Source organism: Dufourea novaeangliae, unplaced genomic scaffold (genome assembly GCF_001272555.1).
Source record: "Dufourea novaeangliae isolate 0120121106 unplaced genomic scaffold, ASM127255v1 scaffold146, whole genome shotgun sequence".
NCBI lineage: Eukaryota > Metazoa > Arthropoda > Insecta > Hymenoptera > Halictidae > Dufourea > Dufourea novaeangliae.
Genome location: NW_015374023.1, coordinates 686,699 through 711,564, shown reverse-complemented (window position 1 = coordinate 711,564; position 24,866 = coordinate 686,699). Strand labels below are relative to the sequence as shown.

The following is a 24,866-nucleotide window of genomic DNA, read 5'->3' as shown; positions in this document are numbered from 1 at the left end:
ATAAAAATTTATTTCTTCTCTCGAGCATTGTACTGAATGGAAAATAAATTAGGAGTTATCTGATATTCTTGTTTAAAATATTATAGCTGCTTCGTAATGAGATAATTATTATTGAGTTATTAGGTATGAAATGACCAATTCCCCTAATGGGTACGTACTGTTGGCCAGTATGTTTGTGAAAGAAAATGATTAAATTGTATATTCGACTATAATTCTGTATTCGACACTCTATTTACCACGCCAATAAAGCTGATTGAAAATTCTATAAACCGGATTAAAGTGTTCAATGCACCCAATTGATGGGAATCAAGTTTGTCAACATTACGTAAAAATTATTAGTTAAATTTCACGGACCATATACACAATTCATAGAATTATTTTTAACAACATTGTAATCAGCATCCCCATAACGAACAAATTATCACCTGAACATTCGCCACCAGAATAATAACAGAATCCGTAATTCTCGACCATATATATATATATATATTTATTTATACAAACATTTAATAAGATTAACAATACCGTAGAAACAATTATAATTAATACCGAAACATATACAGAGTGTCTACAAACAATCGGTACATTTCAATTGAGCATTGGCACAGTACTTATATTCCGACCGCTCGGAATTAATATAATCCTCGCGCGTGTACAGTAAATCTTCATCGATCTGTACGCGATTTTCGACGAACGAGAATTCCCCGTCCTTGAACAAAAAAAAAAAAAAAATACAAAACACGTTTTACACAACGTTCACCAGTTCGCGGCTCCGATAAACGTATTTCGTCCACGGAATACGCTTCGTTTGGCATCGTTCCTCGATTAACGGGCTCGAGCCAAGCGGGTTCGTTGCTCGTCCAACAGCAACGACGCTTCGCCCATAATTTTCGCGCTGGTTCGAACCAGGAATAACAATTGGTACTCGTCCGTGACTGTCAGGGGTGATCTGGTCCTGACCAGCGCGTGGAGAACGTTCGCCCTCTCGAGATCGAGCCATCTTTGAAGGGTGACCTCCCTTTCACGCGCACCCCCGAGTGTCACGTCCGCTGGACCCCACAGAGAAAACTCCAGGATCGACTTTACCTGCGCAAGAAAACACACGGTTACGGTATCCTGTTGACGTCGAACGAATTTAAGGATCGAGATCGGGATACTGGGGAACCAGGAGTTTTCGACGGGCCATAGGAATTGTGAGTAACTGTAATTTAACCCTTTCAGACTTGACCACATTTGTGTACAGATTACGGTATCGTAAATCTGGTGGCCCAGGGCAGGCTTAGGCATTGTTCGAAATAACTATTCAATAAATAATCATTAAGATAATATATTATATTATCTGGCTACAGGTTACGCGAAATAATCACGTATTAGTTTATTTGCACAGTCAAATGAATTTTCTTTAAATTATTCCATTATTTGATTTTCAAATGAAATAAGTTTTCATTTTATTCTTTATTTCATCAAATATTTATTTAAATAATTCACTGAAATACTCTCTGATTCTATCATGCGTAATTATTTGTTGTTTTATTCGAGTGAAGTGAAAATATTTGAAAATAATTTATTTGAATTGAACACAAAATAAAATTGGTTTCCTTGGTATTTGTAAAATAGAAAGAATGGAGTATTTGAAATAATTCATTATGATTATTTGTTAATCTTATTCCGAATAAAATATGCCCAACCTAGTCTAGAGTAACCATTTCGTTCTCACCTGAGACAAGGTGACTGCTTTCTCTCTCATGAGCAGTTCCTGCACCAACGGCAGCCTGCTCGACAGGTTCAGCTGGTGAAGCGCAACCAGCGCGCACTGGCACAACGAGACCCTCTCTTCCCCACGTTCCCCGTTCGTCTCCACGTTCAACCTATATAAAAAATCGCACGAACAATCATTGAAAGCCCAGTTTCGGTGTAACGTGAGTAGAGATGGGTTAAATTATATTAAAAATAGGTTCGAATATAACTGGATAGTTTCGAACGCTTCATAAATACTTCGAAAAAGGGTAGCAATACTTTTAAAGAAATTCTAACGTAGACGAAAGTGATTCGAATCAAGTATACTCGAACCCTGACCGAGTAGATTCAAACCTTTTATGAGTAGGTAAATACTTCGATCAGAAGTTTTCTATTCTCTGAAATTGTATATGTAGCTTATAGAAAATTATGTATGAATAGTTCAAGAATTACATTTATTTATCCATATTTCTTTAAATGAAATTGATTTGTCAGTGATTCGATCAGTTATCTCCATCTCGCTAACACTTAGAATTCGAGTACTGCCTGTGAAAAGTATGAATTTTTATTGCTTTTCACTAGTAATCGAAACCCATGAAATGAAACTTGGTCATAGAAATTTATTCGTTATCGTAAATACATATTGAACTTGATCCGATCCCTAAACGTGATTCTTCGACGTAATTTACTGACCCTTGGAGAAGATAGAGTCTGTAGTAGGCTTCTCTTTCCTCCCGGCAGAGGACCACGTTGCTCAGGCTTCTCGGGGAGTCTTCGATTCCGCGTGCCTGCAGGCTCTTCAGCGCGGTGACGAACTGGAGGAGCACAAACGAGGCTTCCCTGACGATCCCCTCGTCGTGCATGTCTTTCGTCCCAGCGCCGAACGATTGGACTGTGCTCACTTGCAGTCGCGGCAGCACGGATATGGTCGCTGTGAATTGAAATCGTGCAACTTTGATGATTTTGTTTCGATCTCGAAGGATTGCCTCATTTTTCTAAGAATGGTATCGTGCTAGAATTAGTGTTCGAGATGTCATGAAATTGAAGGAAAACGTGCCTGGATGCACTTGAACCCTTTATCTAGCTAGATTTACCAAACTTTCGTAAAGTAACTTGTTTCTCTAGTGAATTGATACATGTAAAAAATAGGTGGCAACATGATTGTCACTGCCTTATAAAAAGGTGTTAGTGGGTATAGAAAGATGAGGGGTTAAACGTGCCCTTGGACCGAATTGGTTTGATGATGGGCCATTAGATAGATTACCAAGAAAAGACGATTTATATCAATTTTCATCCCTTCGTCTCGACCAGAAGAATAGTGACGAGGAAAACTGGAATTATTCATTTTCCTGTATTATCCCTATTTAATTTACATGAATGTTTTTCATGAAGAAGTGAATGATCGATACTATAGAGAGCATTAAAAGTAACAGCTCCATAATAGAAGGGAAAAACAAAACAGAAGGGAAAGATAAATATCCACTGACTGTAAACAGAGATTAGCAACTCGTATAGGACATCAGCACAGCCATAGCTATTAGCATCCATAAACTCGCAATTAACTGCTCCACATTTGTTGAACAAAGGTTGTACCCACACGACGAAAAACGTATTTTCTACTTTAATTTCTAACCGAGGCTCCAGATATAAAATATCGCCACATTTCGAGAAGGAATGATACACCGTTCGAATCCAGTCCCGTCGAAAAAGGGCCCGCGTATAAAACTGATTAAGCCCCGAGTATCGTGATCGCCATATACAACAGAAAACTGGAGATCGAACGAGGCGCGAGAGTGTCGAACGGTTACGATTATAGGTGGAGCCGGGGGTATCAATATCGTGAAACTATTTACACCTCTCGAGGAACCGTTTATCGGATAGAAGTTAAGAAGGTGAGAGTCTGGTGCACTGGTGAGCATCGAAGGCCGAGAAGTGTACCTTCGAGCTGCTTGTTTCCAGGCGGACACGTTCTGCCGGTAACTTCCTTCGGCACCGTGTCTATAAACTCGATTATGGGCGCCAAATAAAATTCCCTCCTCGACACGTGCGCGGCCAGATCGTAGGCGACGCAAAGCGTGACGTTCAGCTCGTTCCACGTAGCCGAGTAAAATATTCGTCTGCCTACGGTGATCGGCGTGACGGTGTCGATGCTGAAGTGACTTATACGGGGATTCGTGGTCTTCAGGCCACGCAGCCCTGTTGCCACTTGGTGGGTCTGATTCAGCTGGAACAGACCGAAGGGAGATAGTAAAATAAGGGTGGAAAAGGAGGGGTGGAGAAATAAAGTCTGGGAGAGATGGAATAATTAATCGAATATTTTAGAGATAATAAATACAGTGGTTCCTCGGTGAATGCGACACTAGCAACGGAGGGGCTGATAACCTTGCCATTAATGCTCCCAGGCGGACCTGAGTTCGTCGCTCTCATGGAGGAATTACTGTATTTTAGTCAACGGTTTGTGTAGTGAATGATCTTTTATAACACAATTAGTATAACGTAATATCTTTATAAATAGCTGCAGAATAGAGAAAATAAAGTTTTAGTTAAAGTTAAACACCCCCAAAGGTCACTTTGATCAGTTTGTTAGTTATTCTATATTTCAAACATCTGTAAAATCAAGAATTGGTTAAATTTTCTTCGGCAAAAAGATTTCTCGTGGATCTTATCCTAGTGGGAAGGGACAAATCAACGAAGATAATACGTATACATTAACGATATTGAAATACCGATTTTACGACTTTCAAAAAATTAAGGGATACCTGTTCAAGAAACTGTGCCAGAGCTTCGTGATTCGCGACCACCACCGCGCCGTAATTATCCTCGAGGCTCCGATGAACTATACTCCGTCCCCGGCGTTGCCTCAATCGGCTTATCCTTAATTCGTCGTCCTTGCTCTTCCAGTCCTGATCATCCTCAGGGCCCTGTATTTTAAAGATTCCATTATAAATTCCACGCGACCGATAAAACTGCCAGCCGAATTAAATTGTCTCCCCTGGGGCCTCCTTATTGACCTTTAACTGGTCAGGTGGAAATATTACTATACACGAAACCTTCTTATTACTAGATTACTGAACTCGTCTTGACGTCACCTATAATACTATAAACTTAAGAATACATCTCCATTTTTTATCGAAGAGAAACTTTTTTGGTTATCTCTTAAAGCTGTAATTTCTTGCCAATTGATTACTGATTAAATTTTCTGCACAACACTTCTCTGCCAAATGATCAGAAGTTCCCAAAAAAAAATCGTGAGGACTGATTTGTGACGCAAACTATACAGTAAATCATCGATGAGTGTTCATAGGCTCCTCGGCACAAAACATTCGCTATTTCATAAACTAATAACTATATGCAGCTGCAAAAAATATCATTGGCTTCCGAATTCCAAGCTCCAGCATGTGTTAAACCTAATTAAAAAATCAACGTTACACCCAGGAACCTCTCCCTGTCAGTGTCGATGAGCCTTCCAACACTCATCAATGTTTTACTGTATATCATCGCGACTATCCCACTGGTTCGATCAACAATTTCGCCCAACTTTATTATTCAACGGCGTATGCCATTTCTCTTGGCAATTTCGCGCCAGCTGCCGGCCACGATCAGAATTCGTATCGAAGTATCTCGGTTAACGCTGCCGGACCGATGCGACTGGCGACTTCCAGGCAGCTGTATTCATCGCAAATCGACACGGGCTTATCGAATATCCGCCGCCTCGGTGTTTCGCAAGGGTGGGCGGGCATCAACGTAACGTCACGTAACACGACGAGGAATATACACTGTGGAATCGTACCTCATCGCCCGTATAAAAACCGTACGGGGCGTACAGCTCGCTCTCGGTCTCGCTGCCGCAATACGGTAGCGAGGTCGATCTGACGAACGTCTGATGATGAAATTTGAATTCCGTCCCGGGTTCCATCGCGTTGCTGTCGGATTTCCTCTTGCAGCTGAGATGAGATACGCCACCGTGTCGCAGCTCTAGATTCGAGTCGCACTCCGGCGAGCTCGAGAGGCACTCGTAAACATGACTGTCGTTGGACGTCTGGAAATGCGGAGGGGTGAAAAATATGGTCAGAATTAGAGATTTTCGAGCCATGTACGTCGATGTAATGCACGTTGAATGGGAAAATGGGGAAAATGATTCTTAACCCCTTGCCCTATAACATCGAGTCGGACTTCAAAAACGATTTCAAAATCGATTCAACGAAGATGAATATTCTTTGGTTTTCTTTGAGTCGAAGTGAAATGCCACGTTGCTGGCATTAATATTGAACTTTTACAGTAAAAATACAGTTGTGATAAGTACAGAATTCTTTTCGTTTCTGGGAAACTTGATAACAATTTAATCCTGGAGTCTGCAGTCGTAAAGAAAATCGTAGGGCAAGGGGTTAAGAGTCATTGTTGTCAGTTTTCAGGTACCAGTGTCCTTTTCACAAAATTATCATCACGTGCCGTTAGCAGCTGGTTTCATTGGGTATCGAATAATCAGTATCAATAATGAAATCAATTATTTTAGACGAAACAACTTGTATGTTCCTTTGGAAAATTGTTGAGAGCGAATTAACTATTGTCTTAGCACTGGTACTACCGAACTCGTCAAAATGACGAATTCCAAATTTCTTATTTCACAAGTACTGAGATTATAGTAGTGTTTTTTGAGGAATTTGTGTATTATACATATTAATGTACCATACAATTTAATTTAGTATACAGTATATCATCGATGAGTGCTCGAAGGCTTCTCGACATTGAATGTTCAGACGTTATCTGAGATCGCAGAGGGAAGGATGACGTCTGAATACTCAGTGCCGAGGAGCCTTCGTGCACTCATCGATGATTTACTGCACATTTTATGTCAGTTATTCTAGAGATAAAAAAATACAATTAAATAGCTGCACAAACCTTACAATATTCCTATCTTCAATGTCTTCAGTAGTGAATATCACTTTTAGTCAACCTTCGATGCCAAGATCACTTCGCGAAACGAAATATACAGTACCCTAATCAAAAGGTGTTCAAGAATTCCGGTACAACCGTGTCGTCTGATGCTAATTATAGAAAGACCACAGGTAGCAATCGCAACAGTTAACCAATCTCTTGACATTAAACTGACGATCACTGTGGAGACGTAGAGAGAAGCTAAATTTTTGTCACCAATACATACCAACCAGATCTAAGGATCAAAAGCACCAGAAATCTTGGTGACGGTCACCGGTGACCGTCACTCCGATAAACACGTTCATCTCGTAGAAGACTTCGGACGATAGAACAATTTTTTATTAAAAATTATTTAAAAATATTTTATTAAAGATTAATAGAAAAAATTACCTTAGGGATAACAGCGTAATATTTTTAAAGAGATCTTATCTAAAAAAGTGATTACGACCTCGATGTTGAATCAAGACAAAAATTGAATGTAGATATTTAACATGTTAAGTCTGTTCGACTTTGAATTTTTTACATGATAACCAAAGATCGATCTCCAACCGTGATTCTCCAAGCAACACAGAGACATCTCCACTGTCCTCTCTGACCACCCTCTAAATTCTTGAACACCTTTTTCCGCCCAGTGGACCGCCATAAAAATCGTTAAAAGCCCATTAATAGTAGCATTACCAGGGAATCGGACGTGGTTGCCGCGGTGACCGCGACCGCCTCGTAATCCTGATTAAGGGCCGGGCTGGACGAGCCGTGTTTCTTGACGATCGGCTGGGAGGTCGCCTGGTCCCTCATGCTGGCGGTTCTTTGGGGTTTCGACGGCGCCAACGCGCTGCGCACCTCACCTGTAACATCCTCCGCTGCTGCAGGCACGTCCGCCATCGTCAAGCGCCACGGGTTAGTACCACAAGACACAAGGCATGTCGCAAAAACAGGCTAGCCTACCGTAACTAGCGTGCTAGGAGGACGGAATTCGTTCCGGTGTGTACGTATACACTCCAGAGACTAGCGCTGGCACAGTCGTACGTTACATACGCGTCTACGTTTCGCCGGGCTGTCTTTGATAGGGGGTCAGAACCGACTATACGTATTTAGGAGGACCCTGCGAGGAGTCCAATGAATTTGTGGACTAATTACCGACGTGCATTCGCGTGATCTTTTCGTTTCTATCAGCTGGGACAGCCGAGAAGTGACAGTAACGCTTCAGAAGATTCGATTAACTGACCAGATTCAGTAATATTTTATAGTGACTTTGAATCGAATGAACTTTCACGAGCAAACTAGGCTTTCCCTAGGGGGAAAAATGAGGTATGAGAAGGGCCTCTTACTACTTGGTAAATTTATTTCAAATAAATGTTAAATCGAATGTTAATTTAGCATGAATTTCATTAATTCCCAATATTAAGTGGTAGAAGCACCTTCCCTACGTTACTTTTTCCCATAGTGGAAACCGATTTTGATTGTGGGCGAACATTGACGTGTTTGGGTTCAGTTTTGGAAATGGTAGATTTTATGAAAATATAACGAGGAATTGAATTTTTTAGTTTGGGGGAACAGGCTGTGCCCTATGTGACTGTTCGACGTTTTGTTAGACAGTGTCTAGAAACAGGGGATGTGATTCTCGATTTTCTCGAGGGTGGAAAACGTTCGAATCTCCTGAAGCGTTACCGGTAGCTCGCAATCTTTGTTCGAGATTCTTAACGTCGCGTGGTTAATCCCGAAGGTGGTAGAACGATGTCTAAATCAGGCACATCACGTAATACAGATTTTCATATTTTTGGATCGGTTGACAAACCTAATCTCCAAACAAACTACTTTCATGAAAAAATCAGACATGCCTGGCCTAGAACAAAATAGCCCTCAGCATATAACGAGAAACGAAACGATTCCGTCTGCGATCGACTCGCCTAAATATTGCACAATGACCAATAAAGGGAATACTCTCAAAAACCGAAATAAAAAAATCCATTAAACCCTTTAACTAGTCAAGACTGCGATAAACTAGAGTAACGTTTGTCTTGTTGAAATTAATATTCGAAAGCATCCGAGCGACGTTTCATTTAATTCTTCAGCAACTCGGTCGTGGCCGTTTTCGGCTCACGTGGGGGACACTCGAGCAACCGAAATTTGCTTGTTCCGCGAGGAGGAGTCGCGCTGGACCGGTCCCGTACCTCGGCCGAAAGTAATTACACGGCTAAAGGGTTCAATAGAGTTCTACGAATTCCCCCAGCGCCCGCGAAACACGTCGAATTAAGTGGTGCACAGAGTTCCGTACGCCGTCATCGGGAATCCTGGAATTGGCAGGCATTCGTTATCAAGGCCCTCCGGCCAGAGGAGGGTTGCGCGGACGGGGGATGGGGATGGCGGTGTTGGTGAACACGATGCTAATATGCAATCAATACATGCGGCGTTAGTTGCACCCCAGGGCCTGTTAAGGAGAACGTTGCGTAACACAATGGTAACACGATCGAACATCAACACCGACGTGTTTAGTATTTACAGGAGAGGGTGGAGTGAGGGGTGGCTAGAAGTGTAGAAGAGGCGATCCTCTCTGGCTGGTCGATGAAAAAGCGAAATCGATTCGTTGCTCGACGGTCGGGGATGGGGTTGTAAGGCGTTCGACTGGTCGTCGATAGATCCACCTTTGTGAATGGCGAACTGGTCCGGGTATATCGGAAATGAAAAAATATAGTGGCGAAGATAGGCATACGTGGGAAAGAGGATTGAGGCAGAAATAAATCGGAATGGAGAAATACGTGTACGCGGTGTTCTTTGGAATGGGACACGTGATTCACGATTCAATACAAGCGAAATTTCGTGCTCGAATGTCTCAAAAACAAAGGGTTTGTTATTTAACGAAAAATTTTTGACGGTCAATTTTCGAAAACTGTTGTATCGTCTAGTAAAGGCACTGGGAAGTATCCCTGAATTTTTTCAGATTTTTCGCGAGCCTATAAGATAAAAGAAATAGGTCTAGACATAAAATAACGGGGATCACCGAGGGTTAAGGTAATAGTAGATTACTCATTGGTAGACTTAATATACAGGGTGAGTCAATAATAATGCATAAAAAAGAACGGATTAAATGGATACCATTTGATTTCTTGATACCTTACTTTTTTTTAGATATCAAGGTTTATAATACCACATTGTTGTCGATATAAGGATGAATAGATAACAAAACAAATATTCATTGACCTTGAAAGAACTCAAAGTCACCTTGATATCTCAAAGAAAGTAAGATACAAAAAAATCAAATTGTATCCATCCTATCGTCCATTAAAATGCTACATAATTCATTGAAACGTTTTTTGATACAACCAATACATAATGAATTATTTTATTTATGTATAGTAAAATAATACGTTAAACTGGCACTCAAAGGGTTAAATGGACTGTATCGAATGAAAAATTTCCGTATCAGGTCACTGTTAATACCCCGGAGTGTCCCTGAACGGCAGTTAACGATGAAGCAAGTCCCCAAATCGAACCGCGACCACCTCGAAACGGTCGCTAGAGGAATTCGTATTTTCCATTTTTCGGTTCGTCGTTTCGCGCGTGTCTCATCGTCGTGGGTCCTGTACGCTCGTCATGAAGGGAAGAGATGAACCGCGATTGCAGCCCGCGTGAGAATCGAGGAACGAGACGCGTGGCCAAGAAAAAGAAGGCTCTTTGGTTTGTTTTGTTCATTTTTTTTTTTTTTCAGGCAACAATCGTTTATTTCAGACACAGAAATTCGATGGTTACAGAATCATGGTCATTGTCGGTTCTGTTTACAAAACGGTGCATTCGTGTGTATGTGTGTGTGTGTGTGTGTGTATGCATCGATGCAGATCGATTCGCAAACACGTATCGTGTTCGATTCGCGTCAGCCATTCTCAAACTTTTTTTTTTTTTTTGTTTCGATCGCACTCCTCATCTCTGTCGTTTCTGGACAAATTTCGTTTCGCTATCCCGTTTTCGCATACGCGGCGAAACGGAGGGAAATGTTTACTGTTATCGAGAAACACAGGCGCGAGTCGCGATTACAAAAGTGGACCGTGACGTTTCGTTCCATCGGCAAACCGACACACACGAGCGCGTACCGTTGGTAATATCGCATTTTGATCGTGGGTAATCGTGTAGTATCTCTATAAAAAATTGGTTAGTTCGAGACAGGATACACAAGTGCTTTCGAGCTAAAAAAAAAAAAAAAAAAAAAAAAAAAAAAAAAAAAAAAAAAAACACGTATGGCATATAGCAACGTTACAAGTTATCATAGAGCGTCGACTTAAAAAAAAAAACAGTAACTCCTTCGATCGAGGCATGTTCGTCTTCGTGTTAACAACAGAATAGATAATACCGAATATTTAAAAAAGAAAATAATAAAACAAAGACAAATGAGTAATAAAAACGCCAGACTTCACGACGACCGCACGTCGACTCGACGAAACGAGGAACGAAGAAGAAGAACGAGATAAGTTTAGGGGTGGTTGTGGTGGGGGTAAGAAAGAGAGAGAGTTAAACAACCGGTCATCCAGCGTTACAGGTTCATTCCCGAGCGGACGTACACGCCAGAAGTATTACGATATCGCAATAGGAAGCAGCTGGCGCGAGGATTCGTGTGAGTATGGCTGTTACACAACATCGAGACTTGCCGTGGTATCCATTAGTTACATTGTATGGGCCTGAACTTACCCAGATTCGCGTAAATCGAGTCTGAGGTCGTCGAGGCCGCTGGCTGCCAGGACGACGACGACGAGGAGGTGGAGGACGTTGACGAGCTGGTCGACGAAGACGATTTCGTGGACGTTTTCTCGCTTCTAGCTGGCAGCTGCTTGGTCTCGATGCGTGGCGGCGGCGGTCTGACCGGTTTACTAGCTGGATCCAGCCTCGACCAATCCTCCAGAGACTGGTTCCGCGGCGGTGGTGGTGGTTTCCCGGGTCTCACTGTGACCATAATATCGTAGCAACGTTACGAGCCTTGTAATTTCACGGGTATTCGCGGGAATTAAAGAGCAGGACACCGGGGAACGTTGGCTGAACGAAGTTGACCCTTTAGCTTGTACCGAGTTAGCCCCGTCACGAAAACTTTGAATCGAATTTAGTGAATACAGGGTGGATTATGTGTTAACAAAAAATGTACTAAAATCATATTAAAGTTCTTGAAACCATGCTATACCCGATAAAAACATTTCCGATGATAATAAGAATCTTTACTGATTACGATTCGTGGTTCACCCTGTATCTACGATCAAGTATTAAAAAGTGGACTCACCGGCGACATGGGAGGATCCCGCGGATAAAGGCGATCGAGTTGCTCTCCCAGTGTCGTTCCTGGGACCACAGAAGTCCGGTTGGTCTTCGCCTATCCTGCTGATCCGGTCGTTCCCCACTACCTCGACCGCAGCGCCATCTAATTCGAGCGGATGAATGATCTCCAGTCGAGGTTTGGGCTGCGGGGTCGACGGGATCTCATCAGTTCTCGCGTTCGACGCGTGCCCGTTGATCATGTCCACATCCTTCCTGGAGCCCATTCTCAGGAACCTCTTCAAGGAGAAACGCGACCTTCCCCTTTTCTTCTCCTCCCTCACCTCTGGCCCAGTGGTCAGACTATCCTGGGACAGGGATATCGTCCTCCTGGCGGCTGGGTCCGAGCTCTGGGCGCTGTTCCCTCTTCTCTTTCTCTCGAACGACCGGCGAGTCGGACTTGAAGGTCGTGATCGGATTCCTGGCGAACAGGGTAGACGTTGGCAACAGTTCCTCCATGGTTTCTGTGGTAGGTGGCTTGGGAGCCATTCTTCTCTTGTTAGGGGACCGTATCGATCCAGTCACTGGAACTTGACCATCAGCAATTTCTTCGTCGACCTCTGTGTTCTCGGTATCTGCCACCTCCGCGGTTTGACTCTTGGTCCCGATCAAAGGCGCCAACTTCGACTTCGCTCCTGGTGACGTTTTCGGCACCGTTGACTCGGAAGCTGATCTCGAAACGGATTCGAACTCCTGATGCATCGACGGGGTTGCGTTTTGCAACGTTGAAATCTGATTCGCCGTGTTCTCTGTAGCTTTCGGGATACTGTCGGTGGATGCGCCGTGAGATTGATCCACAGTTGGAAGTTCCTCGGTCTTGTCTTTGCCAGACGGCCGTGAACTGATTATCTGCTCCTGATGCGGGGGACGGCTAGCACCTGAGAATTAGTCGCGAGCGTGAACGGTAAGGGATGGGCGTTTGTGGGACGGCTCGTTTCTGTTAATTACAGGGATCGCTTAACGCGCCCGATGCGATCTAGTTATGAGTAATTATATCTTATTGCAGACGCTATGAACCGACCGGGTGGATCGCTCGATTGGGACAGTTAATTGGGCCCACGAATCTTTGATATTAGAGGATAACTGGTATAACGTACTATGATCAGGTAATTGTTTTGACCTAATAGGAATATTCTATGAAATCGATACTTCCTCCATTAATTATCAAAAGTACTTTCTCATTTTTAAGAAGTTGCTATCTTTTGTCGAGTATACAATCTTGTAACTTATCGAAACATCGGTTCAACGTCCTCTAATCTTAAGACGCCTAACATGGTTAAGCACCTAAGTTAGTTAGTATACTGACGCAGCCTGTATATCTAATCTAGTTGTACTTATCTCGAGACAAGTAATATATCTCGTCATTAGATGCGATAATACGAGTACGTATTCTACTACCGAAAAGTAAAATTTTCAGCACCTCAAAATCTGTCTATAGGCTGACAGAATAACGTTAATAACCGTATACTCCACCCATGAGAACCTCTAATCCCTGCTCATATCTTCCTTAAACTATTCTCAATCGTAACATTGATCTCTCTAAAAAATCCCTCAACCCTGACAGTACCCAACATCGATTCTTTACTACTTCCAATTATCCCACCTGGCGTGAGCACCTTCAATATCCCACTTACCCTTCGCGATAGAAAAAAAACGTGAAGGGATAATGTTAATTAAATATTAACAATAAGTTGCTCCACATTCGATCAGAATATCTGCAATAATTCCTAGTCTACCAATAAATCACTACCAAGATATAATTACCAAGCGTAGAGAACACTAATTCACAAAATTTCATCTAAGAAACCAGGTAACCCACCTGCACTCGGAGCAGGTCTGCCTCCAGCACTCTGAACCAACGGCAGCTGTTGGTAGCTCTTCTTCGTCAGATTCCCTTCAATAACGCCACCAACTCCCATCTTCCCCGAGAAACTGATCGGTTTCTGAGGTACGACAGGTTTCACCTTCGACTCAGGGCTCACCGCTCCATGCAGGAACGACGGTCTAGGCTCGGTATTCACGATCGGTTTGCTGGTCTCTCCTTGAACCGGTGGCCTGGCTTCTACAGATGGCGGTGGGCTTCTGGGTAGCGCCGGTGGTTCCGTGATCTCCTCCTCGTCAGCCTTTCCATCTGGTTCGCCAGCCAGCTCGCGACTCTCCTCGAAGCTGAACTTTTTCTCCGCGCGCTCGACGTCCATTTTACGCGGCGAATCCTCGTTACGGGGCAACGTGACCTTGGCAATATTTTTCCCTCGAACGATCATCGATCTGTCGCTCTCCGCCTCCTCGTCGACGTCGTTCTTTATCAAAGGCGTCAATGTCAACTCGATACCCTTGTCCAAACCGTCACTCTTCGAGCCATAAATCTCAGGTGACCTTCTCGCTGGTCTACCAGCGACATCGAAATCGATCTTTGTCCCCGTCTGAGAGACCAGTACTGGAACCTTTGACTTCTCGTTCTCTGGCTTCTTGATCGCTTGACTCCGAGGGACGCTAGGGGCTCTCCTGTCCGATTTACTAACGTCCAGACACCTATCCACGGATGGTTTGTCCTTTGCGTCGTCGGGCTCCGTTGGCTCGTTCCGTTGGATAACGGAAATTAAATTACTCGACGTGATCAACGGTAGGTCCACGATCATCTCTATGCCCGGGGAGTGCTTCTGATCCTTCGGCTCGTCCTTCTTCGCCTCGACGTCCGGTTTCTTCGGGCTCTTCAGCGTCGTCTGTGAAACGAATAGAATCAGAATCGTTGATTATAAATCGTCGACGATCGTCCAAAAATATTGACTATTCTGTTACAAACATCGAACTTCACGTTTAAAAATCACGTTGAAAACTAGAATATCTCCCCCAAAAATCGGTCTCACCTCAGATTTATCACCGTTCTCCGCGATTTTGTACTTGGAAGGGCTCGAGAAACCATTGACGAATCCGTTGATCTTCTTGTCGACGGGCCTCTTAGCGGTCGGTAGGGACTCGTCGCCGCCAAAAGGCGTCACAGAGACCAGCAGTGTCGTCTTCTTGCCCTCGGAGTCCTTCTGCATTCTGCCTAACATCAAAGACGCGAAGGATCTCGTCGTTGACGCTGGTTTGACCGCCTCCTTCACGGGTACGGACTGCGTCAGGTTCGCTGTGATCGTGTTGAAGTTCGTGTTGGCGCGCGTCAGGTTGCCCAAAGCACGATCCTCCTCGCTGTCGGGCACGGTGTCGTCGTCCCCGCTGGACGACTCGGCGAAATCCCGATCGTCCTCCTCCCCGTCGGAGAAGAAGTCGTCGCCCCCGTAGCCGATCACCTGCGTCAGGCATTCCGGGAACGCGACCGTCTTCTTTTTCTGGTCCTTCTGGCCGGCCGGTTTGCCGCGAAGAATACCCTGGAAGAAACGAAAAACTTGGAAGCTTCTTCATTTTACACGAGTTTGTAATATCAGAATTTTATCTGAAAATGCCACTGGCGGTCGAATTTTGCATGAATGCAGATGCTTTTCTGTTCTGTCACACATTATCCTCAAAAAGGTTGTCCATCATTATAGTCTGTCTTCGTGGTATGCCTATCGAAAACTTTCAGAACCCCCGAGAATAAGATTAATCAAGGAACAGTAATTTACATTTTCACCGGACCTGTTCTTCTAGTAATGACCCTGCAGCGTTCAGTATATTAGAAAATCACGGCGTAACGACAGAAAATAATATAACCTATGATAAAGACTGTCACTCTCTCGGATCCTATCGCCACTCCGCAGCGTAAACGTAAAACTGGACAGAGTTCAATTAATGTAAGTAGAATGAGACCACGCCTCGTCAGACAGGTCTGACTCGAAGACACGGTCTGATTCGAGATTTCGCGTACTTTTGCGGGACAGGATATGTTCCAATGAAGCGTCTATCCATCAATCCGCGGTGTTTAGTCTCGTTCTAGCCATCATGGAATAGTAAACGAGAAGAACGACTTGAAAACTTTCCCCAAGTGTGCTACCTGAACGATCGCAGTGGCAGGCATATATTAAATGCTCGACCAGCAGCCTGGCTGGAATATCACTCGCCGTGGATGCGAGTTTCCATCCAATTTCCAGATTTACTTTCGTTCCGACAACCCGGAGAAATTAAGTATCGGGGCCGCATAGATCGGCGCAAGCTTAACCGAGTTGGGATCGTCCGCGGCACCTGGATCTCCTGGTAATCCGTTTGATAATTCGCGGAATCCGACGGAATTCTATTCCTGGTCCGGTTAAAGGTTCTAGACGGGCGTTGACGGGTCGACTGCTCGCCTTATCGCTGGCTGCCAGGAAATGAAAGTTCACCTCCTACCGCTGAAGTTAAACGGATGAAGAAGGTGTAGCGGCCGCGGGAAACTCGATTTCTGCCCACCCGTCGGAACTTGGACGGTCAGGTGGCCATCAATGAAAGGGTTAACTGAATAATTCACAGAGTATTGTCTTCTTACGTGGAAAAATGCACGCGTCAGACAGCTTATCGTTCGAATTTCATAACACCCGATCAGCTGACGCAGCAAGGAGGAAGGATCGTCGAAACGACACCGCGAATTCCTTCCCCTCGGACCGATGAATGCGACAACAACGCGCAAAACTTTCCGTCTCGAGGTGTCGGGAAACAACCGAGCGCTTCTGGTCTCCATGTTTTCGTTTTTCCTGCTTCCATTCTCGGCTCCTTTCGCCGATGGCACTGTTCCACTCCTCTGACGGGATCGTTTCGCCGGATGTTATCGTCCAAAGTTCTCGATTGCCTGTGCTAAATGATCGTATGAACCGCTAACTTCTGATTTTGGCCCACTGCGCGATATGGTGAACGCGTCAGGTTCCAACGGGCCGAAAAAACATCGGGTAAAAGTGATCTGACGCGATGCAATTAGGAGAAATGCGCGATTCTGTTTTTTCCTTGTGTCCCTAGACGGTGGAGGGTGCGTGGTCCGGGAACTTTGAGGAATATTTCACGCGTGTGTAGGCGTCATCGAGAGGTTTTGCGTGTCAAAGAACGCGCGCCCACGCGAGAAGTTCGTACCCTCGGCGAAACAACGCCCATCCCACGGGAGAGGAACGGATGCGCGTCCGTATACCGTGTTGGACGATTAAGCGTGCACCCTTGTCACAAGCTGACATGGACACATGCATCATGTAAATTTAGAATTCCCCGACAATGAGACCGTTCCGCCGAGGGCGATTCAGCCTGAGCGACTGAATGGAATATGAACGCTGACGCGGCGCGAACATTGCCTGGTTGATCATTGACATAGAATTCTTTTTCTGTCCTCTGAGCAGTCTCCTCTCGATTGAATGCAAAGCATGGATAACAAAGATCCGTGTCGAAATATAATAATTCTACTGGGAAAGGTGTCTGACGCGTTGTCTACCGAGGAAGACATTTTTGCGACTGACGCTCTGGTGAACGAATGTAGAGGATTTTCCATAGTTTCGGATAATGGGTGCCATATTCACTACAGATATTTATTGAAATATCGAATACTGTGATACAATTTTACACCGACGATAACACGCGAAAAACGTTTTCGTTTTCGCGACGTCACCAATGGCAATCGGCCGGAACAACCTGGTAATCGGACTGCTAATTGGCAATGATCACCGGAACGCCTAGAAAAACCCGCTCTTGGATACGGCCACGAATCCGCCTGAACTGGGTTAGTTAGTCCGCGAGCAAGATCAAGGTGGGGAGCTCGTTGAATTACCATTCCGTGGACCTGGCAGTCGTCGTGGAAAACCGGCGTGGGTAACGACGAAATCAGCGTAACTGGACTAAAACGGGGCCCCTCCGTTATCGTTCATGGGCTACCGATGCCTGGGTGTCCGCGACCCGCGAACCAGCATGACTCGTTTCCGCGCTCCAGGGAAATTGTTAGGAAGTTCTGGCCGGGAATCGCGGGGCCATTATGCACGCCGGTATCAAGTTTCGCAGAACTGGGTCGTTTCTGGCGTATGGACCACCGTTACGGGATACCTTGCCCATGGTAAGAACAAAATTTATGTGTAGCTGCGAGATACGCGCGACACATGTTACACCGATGTCCGATAAACCTCTTACATTCGGCGAGAGAACTGTTACTATGCAGAAGCTGGTTCGACAGTTTCCGAAGGACTTCTGTCTCTTAAGGCGATATTACTACCCGGTGGCGTCAGTTTTAATCGGTTTTTGGAACCAAGAATTTAGAGACCAAGGAACTTGACTGGCGGGAGTGACGTTGGAACACTCATCGATGATTTACTGTACTTCAAAATGGAACTCAAATAGAAAAAAAAATTCACTTATAGAATATGCAGTAAATGTTGCAATCATTACTTAATTCTTGATAGCCTGAAATAAGTATTGTTTAAGGGATATTAAAGCTCGATGGTCAACGTTCATTTTACTATGAAGTAATAAACGTTGTTTAGAATACATAAATTTTACAAAACATTAGATTTACTTCATATAGAACGGGTGTCCTAACAGTTACGAGTGGTAGTACATGTCTTCTATACTAGAAAGATAGTAGAATACTATAGTAGATTTGATTGTAATATAGTAGATTCTAACTAATAACAATTAAAATTCCACATACATCATTTTTTAATCCGTCATAAAAGCTATGACCTTTTATTGTTAGTTAACTTATCTACACACAGAATAATTAGAAATTGTTATTCACTCTTGCATACAGTTGCTCACAAAAGTAGTCGACCACCTTAAGCGTTAACCAAATTTTGCGTGTAATTGTAAGTTTGCGAACAAAACCCCATACCAAAACCATACTAGTTTATCCTAGAACCAATTTTCACTAACAATAGATTCTGATACAGTTTTTATTTGCAAATCAAAAAATACAAATGCTTGGTAAGAAGCACAGTAAATCCTCGATGAGTGTTCGAAGGCTCCTCGGCACTAACGAGGATACGACTCCAATTGTAAAGCTGACTTTTTGATGACGTTTATCAAGTGATAGAGTTTGAAATTCTGAAGCCAATGATATTTCTTTCAGCCGCATATGGCCAATAATTTATTAAATATTTCAAGTTCAGTGCCGAGGAGCCTTCGAACACTCATCGAGAACTTACTGTACCACCATTTTCTAAAGTACCAGGGTATATCATACATCACCGCACAGCGAACAAGACAAAACCACCCCGTGCTTCGACATTACCTGTATCTTAACATTATCAGTCTTGACGAAGTTCAGAGCTCTGCCGATGTTCAGCCTGAGCGTCTCGCCCGGCGATGCGTGCTCCTCCCGCGGCTTGAAGCAATTCGAACAGAGTTCCTTCTTCCAGGCGTTCTGCACGAAGCGGTTGCATTGTGTGGACATCGTTGCTTCACTGCCGGCGACAGCGAAAGTCCCGTTACATCATCGCCCTGAAAGGAAAGAGGTGAAATAGTAATCGTCCAATTTCTGCGACCGCCGGTGAACGGAGCAGAGCCCGCCAGCTTCGGTGCCGCGTAGAGCGCTATCCTCTAGGGAGCCATTACTCCAGATACACCGGGTGTCCTCCTTGGTGGCCAAACTTTGGGATTTCCGCGACTGGAGGACATCCGCGAACTTGCTGAACTCGATTTAATTAACGAATCACGGGTTCACGTCGACAAGTCGAAAGTATCGGCTTACCCTACATCGGATTATTCGGTTCTACGCGAAACCAATTCGAATCTAGGTGGCATAATATATAAAACCACCTAGGAATCCTTATCCATCGAAATAAAAACGAAACACTTTTCTTTCTAGGGAATATAGTTTATATTTTTCGAATATTCACGAGCGCAGTCGAAACGCAATTTCGCTGGCCGAGATAAAAAAATAATTTAACGCCTTTTTTCATCCGATCGGTGAAGTCTATGCCAGAGTGTTCGATGAATTTTAACGAAGCTGGTGTTTCATTGTTAACGTTGTTCTTCCTAGCAAAGTTCCGATCGGACGGAGTTGCATAAATTACACCCCCCCAGGGAAAGCCAGGAAAACGAGTTTAATCTCCGATACTTCACCAACCGAAGATATACTCCGAAACGATCGAAAACACGATCGTAACGAGCACCAATGGTGCTTCCCAGTTTCACAATTTCGCTACGGCAGGCTTTGAAACATTCCACGAGTGACATACAATTTTAACATAAATTTATGTTAAAATAATATAATTGTTTAACCCCTTGCCCTATGATTTTCTTGGCCAGGATTACATTGTTGTCGATAATTTCTCAGAAACTGTATTTTTGCTGTAAAAGTGAAATATTAATGCCAACAACGTGGCATTTCACTTCGACTCAAAGAAAACCGAATAATATTGTTCATTGTTGAATCGATTTTTAAATCGTCAACACGAGTCTGACTCGATGTCATAAAGCAAGGGGTTAATAGAACTGCATAAACTGTTTCACTGTATTACAATACAATAATTTATTAACTTATACCAGCGAAATTTGGGGAGGTTCGATCAAGAAAGACGGGTCGAAATATCAGGGGAACCGATAACGAAGGGAATAGTATCGGTAGAATACCGGGATTAATCCACGAACTTCATTAATAACAGGTGGGCAGGGGGTGGCTTTATCGGGAAAGTGGAGGAAACGGTGGAACGCTTTTATCCACGCTCGGTGGAACGCGAAACTTCCTTCTGGAAAGTAGTTTACCATTCCAGCGGGAGAAATACGAGCGTTTTGCAGCTGGAGGGAAGGGAGGCACGGTCGGTTAGCTTTTGAAAATTTCCAAAGACCGCCGCCCCGCTGCGAGTCACGTGCCGCGGATTCTTTCGAGACGGTCTCCAGGAAGGAAGACTCTCGAAAAATCACCAAGTCCTTGGCCCAGGACCTGGAACTTTACGCGATTTTTATTCTTCCGTGCCTTCGAACTTCCCGCACGGAAACTTTTTCCCGCCCTGGAGACGTTCGTTTCGCGTGTGTGGGATTTCTGCTTCATGAATTCGACTGCCAGGTGAGAGTTTATCCCACGAAACCGAAAAAGTAACGAATGGCTGAAGAAATTTTGGTGACGAAATATGATTCCTTTCAAGGGAGGATCGTTCTTTGCGTCAGGAGACGAAGGGAGACCAAGCGGGAGGAAGCTTTGTTCGTAAGGGAGCATCGTCTTCGAGAAAATTGATTTTAAGAATTCATGGCTACATACACGGTTGCTGCGGAGTGGCCCGTTTTCTGGGGAACGAAACTTCGCGGACCGATCGAAACGGTCGAGCCAAGTGAAGAAAAGTAAAGAATCTGTTTATTTATATTTGACAACAGGAACTTACCAGTTACTTCTGGTTTAATATAGATTTATACTTAAATAATATTCTTGTACTGTTTCGTATTTAAATAGGAACTGCTGGAAGCAAGATAAACCAAAAATACCTAGACAACCATTATTTAGTTTAACCCTCTTGCACTGTTCAATAAATTCTCACATTAATATTCCTTGGTCCAAGCTAAAGTCGAATTAAGGAAATATGTACTTTTTGTAAACTGTAATGATGCGTGAACGTTTCTGAAATCCTGGGTCGAAATGGACCCAGGCACCGCCATCGAAGTGTTAAGGTCTCAGCTCCGATCAAATTGGTAAAATAGAGGGAATAGGTGCCCCCCTCCATTCATTCATCGAAAAGGTTAATCCAACCGAGCACGGCTTGCCTTCCCGTCGACAGCGGCCACCGTGAACGCAATCAGTTACAATTGACCCGAGCCGTCCGCTCGACTGAATAATTGCCCCCCCACTTCCGGTTTCGCTTTTATCCCGACATTGTGTCGTCGAACCTCCCTCGACATTAGCCGCAGATACCTCTGGATCGTGACACCGAGCTCACCCGGGAAGAGATCGCGAAACCACGTAATTCGTAACACTCTTCCTCGTGAGTGTACACATTATACCAGTCTTAAGGTGCGTATCCACTTGTTACGTGAATCCTCGTACCTTATCATCGTTGCGTACCAATGTGAACTATTCATTTGAACAACTTTGGGGTGGGGAGTCTTCTACACCCCAGAGTTACAATGTCACTGTATTTTTCTTTGTGTTCGTGTATTTGTAACACCCACCAACACGGTGACTTCCTCTTTTTGTCTTCAGAATATAATACCGAAAAATGTAGAAGGTGCTAACTCAAAAGGTGAACCCATTATAGTCAGAGAAGGAAATGATACTCTAATTCTCGTGACAGGTCGTATCCTCCGTTTAAATACGCATACGTATGCAACGATGATACGCAACAGTGATACGATACAACGTTACGCAACAGCGATACGATACGAGGATACGTACCAAATGGATACGCACCTTTACCCGCCGCTTAGGGAAGCCACGGAGTATTTCCGGGGGCCGAGGGTCACGAAAAACGCGGAAGCGTTCGTGATAGAAATTAATCGTCCACGCGCGACGGATAACGAATGGCCTGGTCCCGCGGAGTGAGACGGAATATTAGCACGGGGGAAACTTCGGCCGAACAGATTTATTCGCCGGTTAAATGAAAGTTTCGCGGCTCCGGGCTTCCGCCGTCCAAGACAAACGGCGACGTCGAGCCTGGTCATGGTCCGCGTAAACATTAATTAAATCTTCTTCGCTGCTTTTTTACTCTCGCCTGATGTTTGAGAACATAGCAAAACGGATTTCCATCTTACCAACGTAAGATTGTGAAAGGCCTACGGCCTCCTTATTCCAGGCGCCTAGTCTTTACTTTGGGTTTAGGTGATTTATGACATGCTCTAACTGCAGGAGCTGCACAGTGACATCTTGCTTGGTAAATTTATTTCAAGTGCTGAAATAAATGTCGAATCGAAAGTTAATTTGGCATAATTATGATTCCCGACACCAAGTTCCCTACACCACCTTTTCCCCTAACGGAAGCCGAGTTTGCACGTCACCGATGACAAGGATACGACGACCTAGAACCTATTGCTCCGGTTTCACAGAGGACTCGTACAGGACTCGTTTCGAATCCCCGATAGAACCAGTAATACCACCAATCGTGTTCCGTTGCTGGATCGTTCCAGCCACGATTAATCCCCGGAACTGGCCGCCGGTTACCATTCGACGACCGGTATTCTAATAGACCCAGTGCACCAGAGATGACTTCGGGCTGTCGGAAAAAGACGCCAAGGTCGGCGTTCTATGTGTCTCGATGGTTACGTCACCGGCAACGATGGAAGGTAGACGCGCAATGTTAAGGAAGTGACGTTTCATCGGCGAGTAGAAGGATTCTCCTGGAACAGGTTGCCTGGTCTAATCGTGAAAGATGAAGGATAACCATGGGTCTAGCGAAGACGGTTAACATAGTCGCCAAGGACAAAGAACCGTAGCAACTGATGACCAACGGTGGCGCATTAACATGCACAAGAGCTGCGAAACCGCGGCCAGCCAGGAATAAAGTACCGTTTCCAATCTCGATGATCCGTTACATCCCCTGCCTGCCTGACCGTCCATCCGCGCCGCCTGGAATCTCGTTCCCAGCGGCGGCACGATCCGTGTGCAGTTTCGCAGGCCGAGGCGTCTTCATTAGCCCGTAGATCATACGGGCAAACGGGACGCGACGGTGATTCAGTGACCAGGAGGAATCTGGCTCACTGGCCGTGACGGTCGGGCCATTTTTCCGGAGGACAACACTCGGTTAAATCGCGTTGCTGAGGACGGGCAGGGATTTTTTTTAATAACTTTTTATATTCTTGAGTTAGAATTTTTATACAGAGTGAACCACCTAATATGGGCATCTTAAATATTTCACTTATAAGGGAAGTTCGGTAACCAGAAAATTCCGATTTTTTTTAAACTTTGTAGATTTGTAGGGGACCTCAAGAGAAGTATGGAGCAATTTTTGTTTTTGGCCCAATTTCAGTTCTTCGGGGTGAAAACATCCCTTGAAGGTAGATAGGTGTTTCCATATTTCTCTGTATATTTTTAAAACTATCGTAGGTATAAAACAAATGGTTACAATAAAAATTGAATGGTTTTTCATAATTAATAAAAGTGGGGGGTGTTTTTATTTAATCAAAGAATTTTTATAAATTTAATTGCATCGTTTTGTAGAGCATAAAAAACCATTCAACTAACTTCGGAATTACGGATGTGTAATGAAATCTTGGGTAGTATATATGACTGGGTTATTATTGCCCATCCAATTTTTATTCTGTTTACAGGAATTTCTTTCCCCTCTTAAGTATCTTATCAAGCCCAGAATATAATTGAAGAACTCGTAGCATCCGATAAAGGTTCCAGTGTTTCATTCCATTTCACAGAGCCCAATAGGCTATACATGTCTAACGATCGGTAAAAAGGTACCTCTCGCGAAGATGGAATTTTAGGAATGTGGCCGCGTTGAATGGCCAATAACGATCATTTATCGCTCGAGCAGAACGGATCGTATTCGTAAAATCGTAACAGGCCTTTAATCGATTCCTAGGACATTTTATGGCCATTCTACTCCACGACCGCAGCTATTCAAAAAGCAGAGAATCTCTCATGACTGGATGATTCCACTTTACGCGTTCCTCTTTCGATATAACGATCGATCTGTTCCGTTCGCGATCGCGGCCTTGCCTGTCGATTGCACGCGAATCAACGACGCATGCAACACCGGCGCGCTGTGCATTTTGACAGGCACGTGCGTTCGGCCGCGCGATCGTCCGCTCGCGTTAAGAGCGGTGTAGCAAGCATCGTGATTTTTTTTTCTCACGAGCAAGACATTCAGCCTTAATGCACGTGACCAGGGACGATCACGAAGTCTAGATCGTTTTCTTCAATCCACAAAATGACCAACCAAGCGTAGTTCTACAGTAAATTTTCGATAAGTGTTCGAAGACTCCTGAGCACTGGCAAGAAGAAGTCTTCAGGTAACGCAGACTTTTTAATGAAGGTTAATATAGAGATGCAAATATTGAAAACAACGGTATATGTTTCAGCCGCATATAGCCATTTTATTTATGATTATTCTTAC

The 24,866-nt window shown here is 44.2% G+C and overlaps 1 protein-coding gene across 1 annotated transcript; it reads right to left on the bottom strand.

Annotated features, from left to right (window-relative positions):
- Nucleotides 1-825: 825 nt before the first annotated feature.
- On the bottom strand, nucleotides 826-19,270 carry LOC107189155 (proteoglycan 4). Its single transcript, XM_015577630.1, is given in 13 exon segments — nucleotides 826-1,086; nucleotides 1,718-1,868; nucleotides 2,431-2,668; nucleotides 3,676-3,961; nucleotides 4,497-4,658; nucleotides 5,528-5,776; nucleotides 7,351-7,535; nucleotides 11,350-11,601; nucleotides 11,930-12,319; nucleotides 12,321-12,839; nucleotides 13,781-14,684; nucleotides 14,829-15,332; nucleotides 19,109-19,270. Coding segments are annotated over 13 exon segments (4,263 nt in total).
- Nucleotides 19,271-24,866: the final 5,596 nt, after the last annotated feature.